This window comes from Oncorhynchus tshawytscha, unplaced genomic scaffold (genome assembly GCF_018296145.1).
Source record: "Oncorhynchus tshawytscha isolate Ot180627B unplaced genomic scaffold, Otsh_v2.0 Un_contig_2844_pilon_pilon, whole genome shotgun sequence".
Lineage (NCBI taxonomy): Eukaryota > Metazoa > Chordata > Actinopteri > Salmoniformes > Salmonidae > Oncorhynchus > Oncorhynchus tshawytscha.
Genome location: NW_024607995.1, coordinates 5001 through 23240, shown reverse-complemented (window position 1 = coordinate 23240; position 18240 = coordinate 5001). Strand labels below are relative to the sequence as shown.

The following is an 18240-nucleotide window of genomic DNA, read 5'->3' as shown; positions in this document are numbered from 1 at the left end:
GGGAGCAGTTTAGAAAAAACTAATCCTGTGTGAATGGTCCTTTGGAATAACACACATGCTTGGAAAATAATTACATAACCAACGTCTCTAACAATACTAGTCTCGTCTGAATAGGTCTGTATAACACTGCAAAAAATAGGCTCATTGTCGTAGAGAGTCCGACCGCGTAATCATGATGAATGTGTATTGTTAGATACTACTGCAGTGTTGGAGCTAGAAACACAAGCATTTCGCTACACCCGCAGTAATATCTGCTAAACATGTGTTACCCTAACCTTCACCACCAAACAAAACCCTAACCTTCACCACCAAACAAAACCCTAACCTTCACCACCAAACAAAACCCTAACCTTCACCACCAAACAAAACCCTAACCTTCACCACCAAACAAAACCCTAACCTTAACCATGAAACAGACCCAAATAAATAACTAATTTCCCTAACCAACAAGAAGCTTAGATAACTTACTCTGTCCAGTAAGCTAGTTTTACTTTGGGCCAGAGGTGATGAAAGACCACATCGGTTGGCAGTGGTTGTTTCGTTTCAGAGAGGCACATTGTGTGCTGAGTTAGCCGGGGACAGGGACAAGGACAGGGGACAGGGGACAGAGACAGGGACAGGGGACAGAGGGCAGGGACAGAGGGCAGGGACAGAGGGCAGGGACAGAGGGCAGGGACAGGGACAGAGGGCAGGGACAGGGAACAGGGACAGGGAACAGGGACAGAGGGCAGGGACAGGGGACAGAGGGCAGGGACAGGGGACAGAGTGCAGGGACAGGGGACAGGGACAGAGGACGGGGCTGGTTGGTAATACATACTTGCTATCTTCCGCCTCATCCAGGGGCAGACAGCGAACCAGACCACGGCAGCACAGACCAGAGCCCCCGCCAGCGTGATCAGAGCTATAGCCCACACCGGTAACATCTCCAGACCTAGCACTGAGATGGAGAGAGAGCAAAGAGTGAGAGAGCGAGAGAAAAGAGAGAGAGAGAGCGAGAGAGCGAGAGAGAGAGAGAGAGAGAGAGCGAGAGACAGAGAGAGAGCGAGAGACAGAGAGAGAGCGAGAGAGAGAGACAGAGAGAGAGACAGAGAGAGAGCGAGAGACAGAGAGAGACAGAGAGAGAGCGAGAGAGAGAATATAAAGATGAAGTTAAAAAGTAGTGAGGTGCAAAGGGCTAGGTTAGGGTTGGGTTAGGCTCAGTCCTAGTTCTCACATGATGCTTCTGTGTAAAGGGCTAGGTTAGGGTTGGGTTAGGCTCAGTCCTAGTTCTTACATGGTGCTCCTGTGTAAAGGGTTAGGGTTGGGTTAGGCTCAGTCCTAGTTCTTACATGGTGCTCCTGTGTAAAGGGTTAGGGTTGGGTTAGGCTCAGTCCTAGTTCTTACATGGTGCTCCTGTGTAAAGGATGGAGAAGGCGTTGATGCCTATCGTTGAGGCGTAGAACACTGGCAGGGCACGGAGACCGTTGGGCACCGGGTCATCCTAAAGACAAATACACACACAGGTCAACACACACAAGGTCAAAACCAAACACACACCAGAGGAGGCTGGTGGGAGGAGCTATAGGAGGCTCATTGTAATGGCTGGAATAGAATTCATGGAAAGGAGTCAAACAGTCCAATGAGCCCTTCATCCTATACTGTAGCTCCTACCACCAGCCACCTCTGACACACACACACACACACACACACACACACACACACACACACACACACACACACACACACACACACACAAAAATCAAAATCAAAATCAAATCAAATTTTATTTGTCACATACACATGGTTAGCAGATGTTAATGCGAGTGTAGCGAAATGCTTGTGCTTCTAGTTCCGACAATGCAGTAATAACGAGCAAGTAATCTAACTAACAATTCCAAAAAAAACTACTGTCTTATACACAGTGTAAGGGGATAAAGAATATGTACATAAGGATATATGAATGAGTGATGGTACAGAGCAGCATAGGCAAGATACAGTAGATGATATCGAGTACAGTATATACATATGAGATAAGTATGTAAACCAAGTGGCATAGTTAAAGTGGCTAGTGATACATGTATTACATAAGGATGCAGTCGATGATATAGAGTACAGTATCAACGTATGCATATGAGATGAACAATGTAGGGTAAGTAACATTATATAAGGTAGCATTGTTTAAAGTGGCTAGTGATATATTTACATCATTTCCCATCAATTCCCATGATTAAAGTGGCTGGAGTAGAGTCAGTGTCATTGACAGTGTGTTGGCAGTAGCCACTCAATGTTAGTGGTGGCTGTTTAACAGTCTGATGGCCTTGAGATAGAAGCTGTTTTTCAGTCTCTCGGTCCCAGCTTTGATGCACCTGTACTGACCTCGCCTTCTGGATGACAGCGGGGTGAACAGGCAGTGGCTCGGGTGGTTGATGTCCTTGATGATCTTTATGGCCTTCCTGTAGCATCGGGTGGTGTAGGTGTCCTGGAGGGCAGGTAGTTTGCCCCGGTGATGCGTTGTGCAGACCTCACTACCCTCTGGAGAGCCTTACGGTTGAGGGCGGTGCAGTTGCCATACCAGGCGGTGATACAGCCCGCCAGGATGCTCTCGATTGTGCATCTGTAGAAGTTTGTGAGTGCTTTTGGTGACAAGCCGAATTTCTTCAGCCTCCTGAGGTTGAAGAGGCGCTGCTGCGCCTTCCTCACGATGCTGTCTGTGTGAGTGGACCAATTCAGTTTGTCTGTGATGTGTATGCCGAGGAACTTAAAACTTGCTACCCTCTCCACTACTGTTCCGTCGATGTGGATGGGGGTGTTCCCTCTGCTGTTTCCTGAAGTCCACAATCATCTCCTTAGTTTTGTTGACGTTGAGTGTGAGGTTATTTTCCTGACACCACACTCCGAGGGCCCTCACCTCCTCCCTGTAGGCCGTCTCGTCGTTGTTGGTAATCAAGCCTACCACTGTTGTGTCGTCCGCAAACTTGATGATTGAGTTGGAGGCGTGCATGGCCACGCAGTCGTGGGTGAACAGGGAGTACAGGAGGGGGCTCAGAACGCACCCTTGTGGGGCCCCAGTGTTGAGGATCAGCGGGGAGGAGATGTTGTTGCCTACCCTCACCACCTGGGGGCGGCCCGTCAGGAAGTCCAGTACCCAGTTGCACAGGGCGGGGTCGAGACCCAGGGTCTCGAGCTTGATGACGAGCTTGGAGGGTACTATGGTGTTGAATGCCGAGCTGTAGTCGATGAACAGCATTCTCACATAGGTATTCCTCTTGTCCAGATGGGTTAGGGCAGTGTGCAGTGTGGTTGAGATTGCATCGTCTGTGGACCTATTTGGGCGGTAAGCAAATTGGAGTGGGTCAAGGGTGTCAGGTAGGGTGGAGGTGATATGGTCCTTGACTAGTCTCTCAAAGCACTTCATGATGACGGATGTGAGTGCTACGGGGCGGTAGTCATTTAGCTCAGTTACCTTAGCTTTCTTGGGAACAGGAACAATGGTGGCCCTCTTGAAGCATGTGGGAACAGCAGACTGGTATAGGGATTGGTTGAATATGTCCGTAAACACACCGGCCAGCTGGTCTGCGCATGCTCTGAGGGCGCGGCTGGGGATGCCGTCTGGGCCTGCAGCCTTGCGAGGGTTAACACGTTTAAATGTCTTACTCACTTCGGCTGCAGTGAAGGAGAGACCGCATGATTCCGTTGCAGGCCGTGTCAGTGGCACTGTATTGTCCTCAAAGCGGGCAAAAAAGTTATTTAGTCTGCCTGGGAGCAAGACATCCTGGTCCGTGACTGGGCTGGGTTTCTTCCTGTAGTCCGTGATTGACTGTAGACCCTGCCACATACCTCTTGTGTCTGAGCCGTTGAATTGAGATTCTACTTTGTCTCTGTACTGGCGCTTAGCTTGTTTGATAGCCTTGCGGAGGAATAGCTGCACTGTTTGTATTCAGTCATGTTACCAGACACCTTGCCCTGATTAAAAGCAGTGGTTCGTGCCTTCAGTTTCACACGAATGCTGCCATCAATCCACGGTTTCTGGTTAGGGAATGTTTTAATCGTTGCTATGGGAACGACATCTTCAACGCACGTTCTAATGAACTCGCACACCGAATCAGCGTATTCGTCAATGTTGTTGTCTGACGCAATACGAAACATCTCCCAGTCCACGTGATGGAAGCAGTCTTGGAGTGTGGAGTCAGCTTGGTCGGACCAGCGTTGGACAGACCTCAGCGTGGGAGCTTCTTGTTTTAGTTTCTGTCTGTAGGCAGGGATCAACAAAATGGAGTCGTGGTCAGCTTTTCCGAAAGGGGGCGGGGCAGGGCCTTATATGCGTCGCGGAAGTTAGAGTAACAATGATCCAGGGTCTTTCCACCCCTGGTTGCGCAATCAATATGCTGATAAAATTTAGGGAGTCTTGTTTTCAGATTAGCCTTGTTAAAATCCCCAGCTACAATGAATGCAGCCTCCGGATAAATCGTTTCCAGTTTGCAGAGAGTTAAATAAAGTTCGTTCAGAGCCATCGATGTGTCTGCTTGGGGGGATATATACGGCTGTGATTATAATCGAAGAGAATTCTCTTGGTAGATAATGCGGTCTACATTTGATTGTGAGGAATTCTAAATCAGGTGAACAGAAGGATTTGAGTTCCTGTATGTTTCCTTCATCACACCATGTCACGTTGGCCATAAGGCATACGCCCCGCCCGTCTTCTTACCAGAGAGATGTTTGTTTCTGTCGGCGCGATGCGTGGAGAAAGCCGCTGGCTGCACCGCTTCGGATTGCGTCTCTCCGGTGAGCCATGTTTCCGTGAAGCAGAGAACGTTACAGTCTCTGATGTCCCTCTGGAATGCTACCCTTGCTCGGATTTCATCAACCTTGTTGTCAAGAGACTGGACATTGGCAAGAAGAATGCTGGGGAGTGGTGCACGATGTGCCCGTCTCCGGAGTCTGACCAGAAGACCGCTTCGTTTCCCTCTTTTTCTGAGTCGTTTTTTTTTGGTCGCTGCATGTGATCCACTCGGTTACACTGGTTGTAAGGCAGAACTCAGGATCCGCATCGCGAAAAACATATTCTTGGTCGTACTGATGGTGAGTTGACGCTGATCTTATATTCAGTAGTTCTTGTCGGCTGTATGTAAAGAAACCTAAGATGACCTGGGGTACTAGTGTAAGAAATAACACGTAAAAAAACAAAAAACTGCATAGTTTCCTAGGAACGCGAAGCGGGCGGCCATCTCTGTCGGCGCCGGAACACACACACACACACACTACTAATAACGTATAATGTGACTACCGGTAACCCACCTGATTAAGGATGAAGTGTCTGATAAGAAAGAAGAGGAACCCTGACATCATTCCTGACAGGAGGGGAGAGATGAACCAGGATGCAACTGGAGAAAACAGGGAAAGAAGGGGCAGGCTGGGTAATGTAGTCATAGGTCATGTTTGAGAGCATCAATTCTGATAGGTCATTGATCCTAGCTTGCATGAGCAGACTGAATGAGGTACACATCACTGTGTATCCTAAAATAACCACTCCTGGGTAGTTTTCATAAACAGTCAGCCCTACACCAGAGCAGGCTAGGTAATGTAGTCATAAACAGTCAGCCCTACACCAGAGCAGGCTAGGTAATGTAGTCATAAACAGTCAGCCCTACCCCAGAGCAGGCTAGGTAATGTAGTCCTAAACAGTCAGCCCTACATCAGAGCAGGCTAGGTAATGTAGTCATAAACAGTCAGCCCTACCCCAGAGCAGGCTAGGTAATGTAGTCATAAACAGTCAGCCCTACACCAGAGCAGGCTAGGTAATGTAGTCATAAACAGTCAGCCCTACCCCAGAGCAGGCTAGGTAATGTAGTCATAAACAGTCAGCCCTACCCCAGAGCAGGCTAGGTAATGTAGTCATAAACAGTCAGCCCTACCCCAGAGAATGCTAGGTAATGTAGTCATAAACAGTCAGCCCTACCCCAGAGAATGCTAGGTAATGTAGTCATAAACAGTCAGCCCTACCCCAGAGAATGCTAGGTAATGTAGTCATAAACAGTCAGCCCTACCCCAGAGAATGCTAGGTAATGTAGTCATAAACAGTCAGCCCTACCCCAGAGCAGGCTAGGTAATGTATTCATAATAGACTGAGTCATGTGATGACTAGCCAGTGGTGGGCTAAAATAGATCCTAATAAACAAATAATTATCAATCTTGACCAGCTGCAGGCTGGGTAATGTAGTCATTGATAGTAAACCCTATGCAGAGCAGGCTGTGTAACATAGTCATTGACATACCAATCTTGACCAGCTGCATCCACTGTACGCCCTTGGTGCCAATGGCCACCATGGAGAACCCGATGGTCGAACCCACGATGCAATGCGTCCCGGAGATGGGTAATTTGAGGAAAGAGGCGATGAGTTGCCAAATCGCTGAACCTGTAGATAGATAGAGAGAGAGGTGGTCGTACAAACTATAAGATTTAGCCTGAAAAATGATAGAAACCATCCCTTAAAGGAGATGCTTTTGTGTCCATTTTTGTATTTTACCAGGTAAGAACACGTTCTCATTTGCAGCAACGACCTGGGGAATAGTTACAGGGGAGAGGAGGGGGGATGAATGAGCCAATTGTAAACTGGGGATTATTAGGTGACCGTGATGGTTTCAGGGCGAGATTGGGAATTTAGCCAGGACACCGGGGTTAACACCATGGGATCTTTAATGACCTCAGAGAGTCAGGACACCCGTTTAACGTCCCATCCGAAAGACAGCACCCTACACAGGGCAATGTCCCCAATCACTGCCCTGGGGCATTGGGATATTCTTTAGACCAGAGGAGAGAGTGCCTCCTTCTGGCCCTCCAACACCACTTCCAGCAGCATCTGGTCTCCCATCCAGGGATTGACCAGGACCAACCCTGCTTAGCTTCAGAAGCAAGCCAGCAGTGGTATGCAGGGTGGTATGCTGGGTGGTATGCAGGGTGGTATGCAGGGTGGTATGCTGGGTGGTATGCAGGGTGGTATGCTGGGTGGTATGCTGGGTGGTTCCGGGTGGTATGCTGGGTGGTTCCGGGTGGTATGCAGGGTGGTATGCTGGATGGTTCAGGGTGGTATGCAGGGTGGTATGCTGGATGGTTCAGGGTGGTATGCAGGGTGGTATGCAGGGTGGTATGCAGGGTGGTATGCTGGGTGGTATGCTGGATGGTATGCTGGATGGTTCAGGGTGTTATGCAGGGTGGTATGCAGGGTGGTATGCTGCTGGCTAAGTCAGTTAGGTTCAGGCACAGTTCAAGAAAATCGCTTATTGTTAGCCTTCATATTGGATAAAAACCTGTTGTCAGACAGCTGTATAATACTACAAGACAGTGTAATGAGAATGATCTCCCAGACTGGTAGCATCCCCAGACCCAGATTACCCAGACTGGTAGCATCCCCAGACCCAGATCACCCAGACTGGTAGCATCCCCAGACCCAGATCACCCAGACTGGTAGCATCCCCAGACGGGTAGCATCCCCAGACCCAGATCACCCAGACTGGTAGCATCCCCAGACCCAGATCACCCAGACTGGTAGCATCCCCAGACTGGTATCATCCCCAGACCCAGATCACCCAGACTGGTAGCATCCCCAGACCCAGGTTACCCAGACTGGTAGCATCCCCAGACTGGTAGCATCCCCAGACTGGTAGCATCCCCAGACTGGTAGCATCCCCAGACCCAGATCACCCACACTGGTAGCATCCCCAGACCCAGATCACCCAGACTGGTAGCATCCCCAGACTGGTAGCATCCCCAGACCCAGATCACCCACACTGGTATCATCCCCAGACTGGTAGCATCCCCAGACTGGTAGCATCCCCAGCACTGACACAATGAATGGTATACGTACCGTAACATTGTAAGACGTGGTATGGTATAGTACAGGGTATGGTATACGTACCGACCATGGCGCTGACCTCCCCCGCCATGAGAACAGGCACCGTCTCGTTGTAGAGGTTGACGTCTATGATGCCTTTCCGTATGGTCTCCCCCACCTTGGCTCCAAGCAGCATGGAACCCAACGTCTCAAAGATGGACGCCAGGATACAGGCCTGTTTCAGCGTCACCACCCCTGACCCCACCGCCGTTCCGAACGAGTTGGCCACGTCGTTGGCCCCCACAGAGAACGCCAGGATGAAGGCTATGACGAAGCCCAGGATCACCATCCACAGGTACTCTTGTAAATCCACCATCTTGACTCGATCAAAAATCCCAAATCCACAGAAAAAAACAAGACAAGGAGAGAAACCTACCAAACTCAACCTAATCAACTCAGCTAAAAGCAGCTAGCTGTTGGTTCGTTGGAGAGGAGCTGTAAATCCTTTCCTCTGTGCGTACGAAGCTCTGCTGTGACTTCGTCCCCTTCCTGGTTGTGTTCAGTTGGGGGAGCAATGTGTCGCTAACTCAGGGTCTGGAAGTCAGTCTGTGGAGAGGAGGCGGCTCGTGGCGGACGGAGGGGCCATTCCATGACTCAGAGCTGAGACAGTCCCTTCTACACACGTCCCTCACCTGACAAACAAACACACAAAGAAAAGAGAGGTTAGAGGTCACAATTAGGCTAGACATCCTCCCCCAACAACAGACCAATGAGAATGTCTGCTCCACCAACACCAACCAATCAGAGTGACTGTCCCCCAACAACAGACCAATGAGAATGTCTGGTCCGCCAACACCGACTAATGATAATGTCTGCTCCCCCAACACCAACCAATCAGAGTGACTGTCCCCCAACCCCAACCAATGACCTGTGAGGCGCAGTCTTTGATTAAAGCGAGCAGACTGAAAGTGTGTGTGTGTGTAAAGCAGAGGACAGCTCCGATAGCCAGCCACAATAGGAAATAATTGCATCATGGTCCATACTTTAAAAAGAATCAAATCATCCCTGTTAGCTGGACTGGGGCCTATAAAAAGACTAGTGTGTGGGGAACGAGATGTGAGCTATGTGTTCAGTGTTTTAGGAATAGCATATTAACACCTCTCTCTCTCTCCCTCCCTCACTCCCCCTCCCTCCCTCCCTCCCTCCCTCCCTCCCACTCCCTCCCTCCCCCTCTCTCCCTCCCTCCCTCCCCCTCTCTCCCTCCCTCCCCCTCTCTCCCTCCCTCCCACTCCCCCTCTCTCCCCCTCCCTCCCTCCCCCTCTCTCTCTCCCTCCCTCCCTCCCTCCCCCTCTCTCCCTCCCTCACTCCCCCTCCCTCCCCCTCCTCCCCTCCCCCTCTCTCCCTCCCTCACTCCCCCTCCCTCCCCCTCTCCCTCCCCCTCTCTCCCTCCCTCCTCCCCCTCCCTCCCCCTCTCCCTCCCCCCTCCCCCCTCCTCTCCCTCCCCCTCCTCCCCCTCCCTCCCTCACTCCCCCTCCCTCCCCCCCCTCCTCTCCCTCCCCCCCCCACTCCCCCTCCCTCCCTCACTCCCCCTCCCTCCCTCCTCCCCCTCCCTCCCTCCCCCTCTCTCTCTCCCTCCCTCCCTCCCCCTCTCTCCCTCCCTCCCACCCCCTCTCTCTCTCCCTCCCTCCCTCCCCCCCCCCTCCTCTCCCTCCCCCCTCTCCCTCCCCCTCCTCCCCCTCCCTCCCTCACTCCCCCTCCCTCCCTCCTCCCCCTCTCTCTCTCCCTCCCTCTCTCTCTCTCCCTCCCTCCCCCTCCCTCCCTCATTCCCCCTCCCTCCCTCACTCCTCCCCCCTCCCTCCTCTCCCTCCCTCCCTCACTCTCCCTCCCTCCTCTCCCTCCCTCCCTCCCTCACTCTCCCTCCCTAACTCCCCCTCCCTCCCTCCCTCCTCCCCCTCCCTCACTCCTCCCCCTCCCTCCCTCACTCTCCCTCCCTCACTCCCCCTCCCCCTCTCCCTCCCTCACTCCCCCACTCCCCCTCTCTCCCTCCCTCTCTCCCTCCCTCACTCCCCCCCTCTCTCCCTCCCTCTCTCCCTCCCTCACTCCTCCCCCCTCCTCCCCCCTCTCTCCCCCTCTCTCCCTCCACCACAACAAGGCTCTTAGCTGTCAGGCGTGATCACCTTTCACTGCTTCTCCACTGCAGAGTTTCCATCCAGATGAATATTAGCATCGGATGTGGACAAGTATCAAAGTAGTGAGTGCTGATCTAGGATCAGTTTTCAGATAATCTGATTCATTATGATCTAAAAAAAAAAAATTAAAAAGAGGCAAAACTGATCCTTGATCAGCATTTTTAGTCTGAGACACTTTTTGAATAAATAACCAACAATTCAGTTAAGAAAAAAAAAGTTAATAAATAAATAAACAGCTCCCTCTGTCTCTCTACCGGGTAGACCATCTATCTGATGCCGTCTGGTCAAAACGAGTACGACATCGTTGCCGCCAGTAGTATTGAAGGAAAGGGAAGCCAGCGAGCATCTGGTCTCCCTTGGCAAAACAGGCAGTTAACCCATTGGTCCCGGGATGTGGATGTCGGGATGTGGATGTCGGGATGTGGATGTCGGGATGTGGATGTCGGGACGTGGATGTCGGGGCGTGGATGTCGGGATGTGGATGTAGATGTCGGGATGTAGATGTCGGGATGTGGATGTCGGGATGTAGATGTCGGGATGTGGATGTCGGGATGTAGATGTCGGGATGTAGATGTGGATGTCGGGATGTAGATGTCGGGATGTGGATGTGGATGTCGGGATGTGGATGTCGGGATGTGGATGTGGATGTCGGGATGTGGATGTCGGGATGTGGATGTGGATGTCGGGATGTGGATGTGGATGTCGGGATGTGGATGTCGGGATGTCAGGATGTGGATGTCGGGATGTAGATGTCGGGATGTAGATGTCGGGATGTGGATGTCGGGACGTGGATGTGGGGATGTGGGGATGTGGATGTCGGGATGTGGATGTCGGGATGTGGATGTCGGGATGTGGATGTCGGGATGTGGATGTCGGGATGTAGATGTCGGGATGTGGATGTCGGGATGTAGATGTCGGGATGTGGATGTCGATTCAGTCAGACCCCTCCCCCTCTAATTCAGAGGGGTTGGGTTAAATGCGGAAGAGACATTTCAGTTGAATGTATTCAGTCGTACAAATGACTAGGTACCCCCCCTCTGATTCAGAGGGGTTGGGTTAAATGCGGAAGAGACATTTCAGTTGAATGTATTCAGTCGTACAAATGACTAGGTACCCCCCCTCTCTGATTCAGAGGGGTTGGGTTAAATGCAGAAGAGACATTTCAGTTGAATGTATTCAGTCGTACAAATGACTAGGTACCCCCCTCCCTTTCCCCTTCGTTGTAACAGGTGGCCTGCTTGGCCATTGGGCATGTAAACAAAAGCATGAGAAGAGAGCAATGTTTCGTGTGTGTGTGTGTATGTCTCTCTGTGTGTGTGTGTGTGTGTAATGGTATCCCGTCCCTTTCCTTTACCCTGCTCTAAATGGTCCTACTGCTGTAGTTTGCCGTCTTAAAAGGTTCTCAGTGAGAGAGAGAGAGTCACCACCACAACACAAACAGGAAGCAGAGGTTGTGAAATGTGCCTATAAGTGCATGTAGACCTTCCCAAGGCTGAGACAGGCAGGCAGGCTAACACTTGTTTATGAGCTGAACTGAGGCCTGTATTTGGGTGAAGACAGTAGATAGCTGCCTAGCTAACACCTGTTTGTGAACTTTACCCAGACCTGTATTAGGGTGAAGATAGTAGATAGCTGCTTAGCTAACACCTGTTTGTGAACTTTACCCAGACCTGTATTTGGGTGAAGACAGTAGATAGCTGCTTAGCTAACACCTGTTTGTGAACTTTACCCAGACCTGTATTTGGGTGAAGACAGTAGATAGCTGCTTAGCTAACACCTGTTTGTGAACTTTACCCAGACCTGTATTTGGGTGAAGATAGTAGATAGCTGCCTAGCTAACACCTGTTTACGAACTTTACCCAGACCTGTATTAGGGTGAAGATAGTAGATAGCTGCCTAGCTAACACCTGTTTGTGAACTTTACCCAGACCTGTATTAGGGTGAAGATAGTAGATAGCTGCTTAGCTAACACCTGTTTGTGAACTTTACCCAGACCTGTATTTGGGTGAAGACAGTAGATAGCTGCTTAGCTAACACCTGTTTGTGAACTTTACCCAGACCTGTATTAGGGTGAAGATAGTAGATAGCTGCCTAGCTAACACCTGTTTGTGAACTTTACCCAGACCTGTATTAGGGTGAAGATAGTAGATAGCTGCTTAGCTAACACCTGTTTACGAACTTTACCCAGACCTGTATTAGGGTGAAGATAGTAGATAGCTGCCTAGCTAACACCTGTTTGTGAACTTTACCCAGACCTGTATTTGGGTGAAGATAGTAGATAGCTGCCTAGCTAACACCTGTTTGTGAACTTTACCCAGACCTGTATTTGGGTGAAGACAGTAGATAGCTGCCTAGCTAACACCTGTTTACGAACTTTACCCAGACCTGTATTTGGGTGAAGACAGTAGATAGCTGCTTAGCTAACACCTGTTTGTGAACTTTACCCAGACCTGTATTTGGGTGAAGACAGTAGATAGCTGCTTAGCTAACACCTGTTTACGAACTTTACCCAGACCTGTATTTGGGTGAAGACAGTAGATAGCTGCTTAGCTAACACCTGTTTGTGAACTTTACCCAGACCTGTATTTGGGTGAAGACAGTAGATAGCTGCTTAGCTAACACCTGTTTGTGAACTTTACCCAGACCTGTATTAGGGTGAAGATAGTAGATAGCTGCCTAGCTAACACCTGTTTACGAACTTTACCCAGACCTGTATTTGGGTGAAGACAGTAGATAGCTGCTTAGCTAACACCTGTTTGTGAACTTTACCCAGACCTGTATTTGGGTGAAGACAGTAGATAGCTGCTTAGCTAACACCTGTTTGTGAACTTTACCCAGACCTGTATTAGGGTGAAGATAGTAGATAGCTGCTTAGCTAACACCTGTTTGTGAACTTTACCCAGACCTGTATTAGGGTGAAGATAGTAGATAGCTGCCTAGCTAACACCTGTTTACGAACTTTACCCAGACCTGTATTAGGGTGAAGATAGTAGATAGCTGCCTAGCTAACACCTGTTTACGAACTTTACCCAGACCTGTATTAGGGTGAAGATAGTAGATAACTGCCTAGCTAACACTTGTTTATGAACTGAATTGAGGCCTGTATTTGGGTGAAGACAGTCGCTGACAACTTGTTATGAGCTGAACTGAGACCTGTATTTGGGTGAGGACGGCCACTGACAACTTGTTTATGGACTGAACTGAGACCTGTATTTGTGCAGATAGGATCATTTTAGCCTGTCTATCTGTTTAGGTAGCCACCAGGAAACACGTCCAAAATGGCACTATGAGGCCCAATGCACCTCATCGGGTCCATGTTGGCCCCAAGGCATTGGCCCAGTGTGGCCAGCTCTCACCTTGCCTGAAAAAAAAAAAGCCAATCTTTTCCCAGAAAACCTAATAATTTTGGATTTGTTTATATTTGTCCTGTTACACACAAGTGTGTAATTGAAAGGTTTATTTTTATATGCCAACTCTCCATGAGACACCAGGGAGTGGGACACCACCAGGGAGTGGGACATCACCAGGAGTGGGACACCACCAGGGAGTGGGACACCACCAGGGAGTGGGACATCACCAGGGAGTGGGACACCACCAGGGAGTGGGACATCACCAGGGAGTGGGACATCACCAGGGCCCCCTTGGAACAATTAGGATGAAGTGCCTTGCTCAGGGGCACAGTGGCAGACTTTTCACCTTGTCGGCTCCAGTATTCAAACCAGCAGCCTTTCGCTTTCTAGCCCAATGCTCTAACCTAGAGGCTATCTGCCGCCCTGGCACGATGTGGGCCCAATGCGGGTTAAAATATTTACCACATGTAGGCTGCCTATGTTAGGCTGATGCGCCTTCGCTATTAAATAGAAAATGTATTTATTTATTTAATTTGAATTCAATACATTAATAATTTCAAGCCTTAAAAGGTATTTTGGGAATGTGTTACATTGTATCAGAAAGACAACTAAGTTGTTACTGTCATACACACACTACCGATCAAAAGTTTGGGGCCACTTAGAAATGTCCTTGTTTTTGGAAAGAAAAGCACATTTTTTTGTCTGTTAAAATAACATCAAATTGATCAGAAATACAGTGTAGACATTGTTAATGTTGTAAATGACTATTGTAGCTGGAAACGGCTGAGTTTTAATGGAAGATCTACATAGGTGAAGAGGCCCATTATCAGCAAATCATCACTCCTGTATTCCAATGGCACATTGTGTTAGATAATCCAAGTGTATCAATTTAAAAGGCTAATTGATCATTAGAAAACCCTTTTGTAATTATGTTAGCACAGCAGAAAACTGTTGTCCTGATTAAAGAAGCAATAAAACTGGCCTTATTTAGACTAGTTGAGAATCTGGAGCATCAGCATTTGTGGGTTCGATTACAGGCTCAAAAATGGCCAGAAACAAAGAATTTCTTCTGAAACTCGTCAGTCTATTCTTGTTCCGCAAAATGAAGGCTATTCCATGCGAGAAATTGCCAAGAAACTGAAGATCTCGTACAACGCTGTGTACTACTCCCTTCACAGAACAGCGCAAACTGGCTCTAATCAGAATAGAAAGAGGAGTGGGAGGCCCCGGTGCACAACTGAGCAAGAGGACAAGTACATTAGAGAGTCTAGTTTTAGAAACAGACGCCTCACAAGTCCTCAACTGGGAGCTTCATTAAATAGTACCCGCAAAACACCAGTCTCAACGTCAACAGTGACGAGGCGACTCTGGGATGCTGGCCTTCTAGGCCGAGTTCCTCTGTATAGTATCTGTGTTCTTTTGCCCATCTTAATCTTTTCTTTTTATTGGCCAGTCTGAGATATGGCTTTTTCTTTGCAACGAGCCATTGGAACACAGGAGTGATGTTTGCTGATCATGCGCCTCTGTAGATATTCCATAAAAAGAATCAGCCGTTTCCAGCTACAATAGTCATTTACAACATTAACAATGTCTACACTGTATTTCTGATCCATTTGATGTCATTTTAGATGGCCAAACATTTTTGTTGCTTTTCTTTCAAAAACAAGGACATTTCTAAGTGACCACAAACTTTTGAACGGTATGTTTTTACAAGAGAAAGTTTCTCATAATATATTATGTCACATGCACTTGTTTAAGAATATTTAATCACCATGATCAAACAAAAAGAACCCTTAAACCGCGAGAACAAAGAGAACTGTGTCCGCCTTCAGCAGCCTCTGTATAGCCTGTAGCCTCTGCTGAAGGACCTTGTTTTGAGAACAGTTGTCTGCACTAAAAGAACTGTGTGCAAGCTGGTGTTGCCTGGTATACTGAAATTTAGATATGTATATAGCCTCTCTACTGTATATAGCCTCTACTGTATATAGCCGCTCTACTGTATATAACCTCTCTACTGTATATAGCCTCTCTACTGTATATAGCCTCTCTACTGTATATAACCTCTACTGTATATAGCCGCTCTACTGTATATAACCTCTCTACTGTATATAGCCTCTCTACTGTATATAACCTCTCTACTGTATATAGCCGCTCTACTGTATATAACCTCTATTGTATATAGTCTCTCTACTGTATATAACCTCTCTACTGTATATAGCCTCTCTACTGTATATAGCCTCTCTACTGTATATAGCCTCTCTACTGTATATAGCCTCTCTACTGTATATAGCCTCTCTACTGTATATAACCTCTCTACTGTATATAACCTCTCTACTGTATATAAACCTCTCTACTGTATATAACCTCTCTACTGTATATAGCCTCTCTACTGTATATAGCCTCACTACTGTATATAGCCTCACTACTGTTATTTTCACTGTTGTTTTTATTTATTTGCCCTATCTATTGTTCACCTAATACCTTTGTTGCTGTTGGTTAGAGCCTGTAAGTCAGCATTTCACTGTGAGGTCTACTACACCTGTTGTATTCAGCATTTCACTGTAAGGTCTACTACACCTGTTGTATTCAGCATTTCACTGTAAGGTCTACTACACCTGTTGTATTCAGCATTTCACTGTAAGGTCTACTACACCTGTTGTATTCAGCATTTCACTGTAAGGTCTACTACACCTGTTGTAGTCAGCATTTCACTGTGAGGTCTACTACACCTGTTGTATTCAGCATTTCACTGCAAGGTCTACTACACCTGTTGTATTCAGCATTTCACTGTAAGGTGTAGACCTGTTGTATTCAGCATTTCACTGTAAGGTCTACTACACCTGTTGTATTCAGCATTTCACTGTAAGGTGTAGACCTGTTGTATTCAGCATTTCACTGTAAGGTGTAGACCTGTTGTATTCAGCATTTCACTGTAAGGTGTAGACCTGTTGTATTCAGCATTTCACTGTAAGGTGTAGACCTGTTGTATTCGGCATTTCACTGTAAGGTGTACACCTGTTGTATTCAGCATTTCACTGTAAGGTGTAGACCTGTTGTATTCGGCATTTCACTGTAAGGTGTAGACCTGTTGTATTCAGCATTTCACTGTAAGGTGTAGACCTGTTGTATTCGGCATTTCACTGTAAGGTGTAGACCTGTTGTATTCGGCATTTCACTGTAAGGTGTAGACCTGTTGTATTCGGCATTTCACTGTAAGGTGTAGACCTGTTGTATTCGGCCTTGTGACAAATAAACTTTGATTTGATTACTAAAATAAAACGTTTCGATAAGAGAATTTGTTACTGTCAGTATTGCTCTACTACTCGTTCATTGCTAGAGCGGTCTGGGTGGATTGTCGGCTCCTCCCCAAGCTAACACAGTTGAATACTGTTACGACATGTAGAAATGTTGAAACTGTTCGCAAAACAAGGTCCTTCAGCGGAGGCTGCTGAGGGGCGGACGGCCATAATAATATCTGTAACGGAGTCGATGGAACGAGCCGATGGAACGGAGCCAATGGAATGGACCCAGTGGAACGGAGCCAATGGAACGGGCGATGAGCGGGCGATGGAACGGCAGGCGATGGAACGGAGCCGATGGAACGGAGCCCGATGGGGCGAGCGATGGAATGGAGCCAATGGAACGGAGCCAATGGAACGGAGCCGATGGAACGGAGCCGATGGAACGGAGCCACGGAACGGAGCCGACGGAACGGAGCCAATGGAACGGAGCCGACGGAACGGAGCCGACGGAACGGAGTCGACGGAACGAGCCAATGGAACGGAGCCAATGGGAACGGAGCTGACGGAACGGAGCCGACGGAACGGCATCAACCGCGTGTTGGATATATTCCATACCATTCCACTGATTCCGCCCCAGCCATTACCACGAGCCCGTCCTCCCCAATTAAGGTGCCACCAGCCTCCTGTGATGTCCATACCAGCTAGAACACTTTTACAATGCTATATGATACCGGTAGCTTCCAGCATTAAAAGGTGCTCTATGCCGAAATAAAACCGCCCATTTCCTGGTTGATACAATTCTAATAGTTCCCGCCTCATTTCAGTTTATGTACCAAAACAAACAAGTGTAGTGTAGAGAATCATTGTGTCATCTAAACGTTATTGAAATATATTAGCATAACCAAAATTATTGTATTTTCAGCTGTTTTGAAGCTGGTGTACAAAAACCGAAATTAAAAAATAAATAAATATGTAAATACCAAACTTAACAGGAAAAAGATAGAAATAGAACAGATCTGAGGTTCTTAAGGCGTCAATGAACGACAGATCTATAAACTGATATTTCTGTGTGAAATTGATAGGGTCGTCAAAACGGTTTAGATACTGCAGCTTTAAAACTGTAGGCCTACTTTCCTTGTTACAGCTGAAGCAAACATCAATTCACAACCCTAGTACTGCGTTCACAACCCTAGTACTGCGTTTGTGATAACATGCTAACATGCTAACTGTAATGTAAAATATGCTGTTTTCAAAGATGACTGACACCAAAAACGCAATTATTAATTGCCCTAGGTCTCCCTCACCAAAAACGCAATTATATTCCCCTAGGTCTCCCTCGCCACCAAAACGTAATTATTAATTCCCCTAGGTCTCCCTCGCCACCAAAAAACGCAATTATTAATTGCCCTAGGTCTCCTCGCCACCAAAACGTAATTATTAATTCCCCTAGGTCTCCCTCGCCACCAAAAACGCAATTATTAATTGCCCTAGGTCTCCCTCGCCACCAAAAACTGTAAAACCCCTAGGTCTCCCTCGCCACCAAAAACGCAATTATTAATTCCCTAGGTCTCCCTCGCCACTAAAACGTAATTATTAATTCCCCTAGGTCTCCTCACCAAAAAAAATTATTAGTGCCCTAGGTCTCCCTCGC

The 18240-nt window shown here is 48.0% G+C and overlaps 1 protein-coding gene across 1 annotated transcript; it reads right to left on the bottom strand.

Annotated features, from left to right (window-relative positions):
• Window positions 1-487: 487 nt before the first annotated feature.
• LOC121843187 (sodium-dependent phosphate transporter 2-like) lies at window positions 488-8370 on the bottom strand. The gene is made up of 6 exons (XM_042312788.1): window positions 7893-8370; window positions 6252-6392; window positions 5275-5360; window positions 1384-1480; window positions 814-937; window positions 488-563 (listed from the first exon to the last, which is right to left on the bottom strand). The coding sequence occupies exons 1-6, from the start codon at window positions 8182-8184 to the stop codon at window positions 488-490; spliced, it is 816 nt and encodes a 271-aa protein (XP_042168722.1). The 5' UTR covers window positions 8185-8370.
• Window positions 8371-18240: the final 9870 nt, after the last annotated feature.